Here is a 5253-nt window from a genome sequence, read left to right on the forward strand (position 1 = left end):
TAGGAAGGACCAGCCCTACAAAATTACTGAAGCACCTTTAGATGCTGATTTGCAGCATTTAGACATTTACATCCATTTGAAAATCTAGCTTTAAGGGTTTAGCACTCTGCAAGGGGGACTTTGCCTTGATCCTACCTTGTTGTCCTTCACATTCTGGCCAAAGGTCATCTTCTTTGGTGATTTATTCTTCCAAAATAGGAGAGCATGCTAACAGCAAAAAAAATCCAACACCAAATCAAACAAGACATGAAAAAGCAATGGAAGAAATGGTGTCTTCTTCCAGCAAATCCGCTCCCTGAATATATTTAGTCAGATCTACTGACTCTAATGACTAGTCTAAGCCTTTACTGTCTGTATTCCCATTAGTCCCAGAGAGCAGAGACCTGTCAGCGAGAACAGGCTCAATTCCCTTCCTCCCTGAGCATCGGCTGATGTGCTGGCTAAGCTGTAGGAAGAGCCCAGCTTGGCCTGCAGCATGGGTGCCTTGGGCTGATAAGAGAGAAGATGCTTTGCTAAGGGATGCCTGGCTCCCCCGAGAGCACAGAGGGCTGATGGGAGACAGAGATGCTTTTTCTCCCTGCAAGTAGAGCAACCTTGCCCAGGAAAACCCTTAGATCTCCTGCTTGGGGAGCTTTTCCAGAGCCTTTATGCTCACTGCCTGGTGGTGAGAAAAAAGCTGCAGGGCAAGCCTTGTTGAGAATTAAAAAAAATGGTTATGGCCTCAATTTCATCAAATGCTCAAGCATGTGCTTAACCTGCCTCAGTAGCCATAAGCCTCTGATGTGTTACGCTGAGGCTGAGCCTCTGTCCCAGAGGGCAAAGTGGCCACAGAGCCACTCCTTAAGGTGATGCTCCTGTATCACACTGGCTGGAGCTGGAGAGGGAACCCTTGGGGTAATGCCGGCAGACACCTGCCAATGAGCAGGGAAGGCACCTGCAGCTCTTGGGGGAGGAGTGGGAACAGTGTGATGGCACAGATGTGGCAGGGGTGTATGGTTGGGGATGCTGCAGTGCTTGTGGTTGGTACCTGTGCCTGAGTACAGATCACAGTTAAGACACTGAGCCCTAAGAGCAGGTAGCTGCCATGTTGGAGAAGTGCGAAGGAACCTGGAGGGAGTGCAAGGAGCTTCTGGAGCTGGTCTGTACAAGAGCTTCTTTCAGGGAAGAGTAGAGCCAGGGGCTGCTGGATGGTAATGTACAGTCTCACCTTTGATCTGAGTTGCGATCCTCACACAGTGCCTGCCGTGCCTGTGCAGGCAGGAAGAGTGGGGCATGGCTGGGGCAGTCAGGGGTCTAGAGGGTCAGAGGAGCATTTGGCAGAATGAAAGCCATTGAAGGCCAGATGAGAGATTCTCCCCTCTTCTTCCCCCTGTCATAGCTCTGCAGCACCAAGTGAGGAGAGCAGGGTGAGCCCCTTCCTCTCCATCAGCCATCAGATGCAGCTGCAGAAAGCCCAGTTGCCCAGAAGCCCACAGTCTCCATGCACAGACCTTTGCCTGAGGTGCTGCTGGCTTTGGCATTTATATGCAATGCAGTGTGACCATAGGCTTCAAGCATCCACCTCCCCTCTCTATCTGCCTGGCCCTCTCCCACACCAGCTCAAGGCTGGAAATCTATTTGCTTTCTTGCTGCCCGTTACCCTTGTGCAGATGCTTGATTACAGCTTCTGCATCTCCTCCTCTCCTCTGCTCCTCCTAGCTGTGTTTGTCTGGCTTGGTCTTAGTGCAGTGACTCTTCCTGGGGTGCTGGAGCAGAACATGTGAGGGACTGAGCAGCACAGCGGGGCCTAATGAAGCATCTAGGTCTGAGCAGAAATGGTGTGTGCAGGCAGCATAGTGCCTATGCTGCTGTGACTAGATCCTTCTGGAGCTGGATGGGTTTGTGCTTGGTATTTTGGGCTGGAGAGATTGCTTCCAGACCTTAGATTGTATGGGCAAAACCAGCTGTGTTTGTTCTGTGGCTTGGCGGCAATATACTTGATCACAAGAATGAGCTCTGCTTCCTCTCCTGGGAACAAGATCCCTTCCATCTGCTGGCATTGTCTTCCCTGGCACAGCCGGTCACCCTCCTTATGGATTCGAGGCACAAAACGGTCAGCAACATTAGCTTGGTTTAGTAGCTTGTGGCTGGGGGGAAAGGACAATGAACACACATTCTCATCTGTAAAGCACATCTGCAGATATTAAAGAGGTCCCTTCTGCCTTGTCCTTGCCAGAAAGCCACTCCAGAGTTGTCTGCTCCTGGTGCTCCTACAGGAATGATAAGAGTGTCAAGTGATGCTGCACAGCCAGCGAAATGCTGAGGGTAGAGCCTGCACCTTGCTTAGCTTACCTGTGTCTGGCTTTGCTGCACTCCCCTTGAAGCCAGCTGGCACTCTGGGGGAGTCAAGCTGCCAGCTCTTGGCCTGCTGAAGTAATCAGGGTGAGATTTTTGAGCGGCATGCGAAGGCTAATGAATGAAAATCATTTGGTGTGTGTAACAGCAATGCATCTTCTGAGCACTCTGTACGAAGCTGTTTGTTCATAACAAATGTTATGACAGGCTGGAGCAGTTCCTCTCCTTTAATCAGAGGAGAGAGTGGCATAACAAGTGCTTTTCCACTGCTTTAATAAAATGATAGCAGCCTATGAGTAAAGTAGGCTTTTAGGGCTGTGTTTGTGCTTGTACAGCTGAAACATTCATGTTCCCTGGGTTGGAAATGGCACTGTCGTCACGTGCTCAGATGGGTGGGCAGGCTGCACTTCACCTCATCTACAGGACAAAACACTCAGGGCTTCAGGGTTTAGAGACTTGTGTTGGGCTGGACCCAGACAAGCATTGAAGACAGGCTGGGCCTTTCTGTGGGGCTGATCCCTGACAAGATGATGAGCCAAGACCAAGGCTGGAGTCTGGGACATGGGCTAGCTCAGATCCTTGAGCCAAGAGAGGTGTGAGGCTCCCTCTGTACTGCCCAGGGAAACCTGGGGCTCAGTATCGCTTTGTGCTGGGTCCCAGATGTCTCCAGGGACTCGGCATCACCTTGTGCTTGATCCAAGACATCTTGGAACCAGCCAGCAGACCTTGCAGGTGGGTGTTGGTCATGCTCTGAGCACAGTAGTCAGTGACCACAGTGCAATGTTCGTGGAGGAAGGTGTTACACTGTCCTGAGCAGCTTCAGGAGTAGCTTTCTGGGTGGTGGAATCTCTGAAGGCTCATGAGTATTCAGCCATTTCCAGATTTGGTTGTTTCTGGTAGTTGAGCCCTTTATTGGATCTAAGCTCAAGTCAAGTGATTGGGAACAGTAGCCATCTCATAAGCTTCTTATGAGGATGAGCCACTAAAGGAACAAAAGTCTGTGGCGCATTAAAGGAGAAGCATATGTCTGTAGGGAGGCCAGCTCGGTCCCTCTTCCTATGATGTCTTGGGCAGGCAAGGCATTTCCTTGGTAGTCTACAGATATGCAGAGGAAATTTCTGCCCTCCTCAGTTTCCTTCTGGAGCAGCATGTGAGCTTTTGTTTTGGGGCTTTGATCCCTTGCTCCTCAGTGATCCGTTCTTCTCACTTTCTTTCCCTCTAGGATCATGGACCGAGACACACAGGGTATGCTCAAGTCTCCAGTGCCCTTCCTCCTAGGGCACAGCCTCTCCAAGGATGGCATGGACTCTTTCAGCAAGCATTTTGAGACCATCATGGAGTCCCATCGAGCCAAAGGCACTTCTTACACCAGCCTGGACTCCATTGACATCCTCTCCTCCCCAGCCCGCACCCATGGGACCTTTTTCACTTTTGACCTCCCATCCCTCACCCCAGAAATACAGGGACAAATCCGAGACAGCGCCAAGCTGATTGAGGAGAACTTTGCTCCTCTAGCTCACTTGGAGCCAGACTCTGGGACCAGTTCAGCCACAGATGCCCCCTGGACAGAGAGGGAGGAGGAGCGGGGGAAACGAAGGAAGGGTGCTCGGTACAGCCCTTGCCACTCAGAGGACAGCTTTGGTACTCCCTTGGCCTCCAACACAAGGTGAGTGACCGAAGTTGCTTGCTGTCCAGCTGGGCCACCAAGGCTTGACGTGGAGTCTAGCGCTGTGAGGTCTGTTTTGCAGCCAGAGCCCAACTTGTGTTCCTGGGGAAGGGTCAGGACCAGGTGTGCTGGATTTTCCCTACTGGGGGCTGCATCCCTCGTCATATGAGTATCAGCTTCTTGTTTCTTGAGGGCAGGAGTCCCATGGTCTTTTAGCTATTGTCTTGGCCTCCTGAACCTCCTCAGCCTTGTTTATGGAGAGCAGAGATGAGCACAGCCCACCAGAGGCTCCCTGTACATTGCTCCAAGCCTGTTTGCACCTGGACTCAGGGTGGCTGCCCCATGCCTGGGGAGATCTCTGGTGGAGTGGACTGGGGGAGCTCAGCCCCACCACTTCCAACCTGTCCCCGTGTGAATCATGTCCAGGCTGAGACACCTTCCTGTACTCCTCTTGCTTCCAGCAAGGTCTTGGACTGAGGCACTTATGACGTGGCAGTTTGACAGGCTGCGTCTTTTCCCTTATCCACAGTATGCTTATCTGGAGTGTGGTCAGGTCCAATCTGGATGTCAGATCTGGTCCAGTGGCTCAGCTGCAGAGCTGGTGGTTCTTGGAGTACCTGGTGTCTCATTCATGCCAGTGCTGACCTTCCTATTTGCACTGCCTCTTTGCAAGGTCTCTCTCCCCAATGACCAATGCCAGTGCCTCTGAATCCCTCATCCACTTTCTAGGCTTTGGTCTTGCCCACACCAAACCTATGTCACTTCTGGTCACAATCTGTGCCATCCTTGTAGGCTCAGCTTGGGGTGGCCAGGTGGAGATCTAAGCTCTGTGTCCTCTCTGGTGTCTGCAGTCAAGAGAGGAGAGTGGGATACTGCATCTGCTCTGGGGTCCTTGGATCACTCCAAGGGCATTTTGGGGCAGAAAGACACTGGATTAGACCTTCCCTTTCTTTGGGACACTGAAGCCAGGGATGTGGTGGCACAGAGGCCAGGCAAGGTTTGTGCAGTAAAACTGGCCGTGTCTGAGAGGCACAAGGCAGCAAAGGGTGGCAGTATCCAGCAATGATCAGTGCTCTCTGCGGGAAGTATCGGCTTCCTGTTCCTCTGCCAAGGCAAGGGACTGAAACGGAGCACTCTGGGGAAACCAAGAGGATAGTGTCTGACTTACTGCCCATACTGTGCCACTATACCACAGGAACAGCCCTGCAGGGCCAGAGGGAGGTGTGAGGGTGCAGAGATAGAGCTGGCAGCAG

General features: G+C 52.0%; 1 protein-coding gene across 1 annotated transcript in view; it reads left to right on the top strand.

The window, feature by feature from the left end:
• PSD (pleckstrin and Sec7 domain containing) overlaps positions 1-5253 on the top strand; it is a gene marked incomplete at both ends in the record, with an annotated part of 19031 nt that overhangs the window by 3233 nt on the left and 10545 nt on the right. The window contains one exon of the mRNA XM_009077289.1: positions 3557-4000. Within this exon, the coding sequence (XP_009075537.1) occupies positions 3557-4000 (444 nt within the window). The remainder of the gene's footprint in view (positions 1-3556; positions 4001-5253) is intronic.

This window comes from Acanthisitta chloris, unplaced genomic scaffold (assembly GCF_000695815.1).
Source record: "Acanthisitta chloris isolate BGI_N310 unplaced genomic scaffold, ASM69581v1 scaffold636, whole genome shotgun sequence".
In the NCBI taxonomy this organism is placed as follows: Eukaryota; Metazoa; Chordata; class Aves; order Passeriformes; family Acanthisittidae; genus Acanthisitta; species Acanthisitta chloris.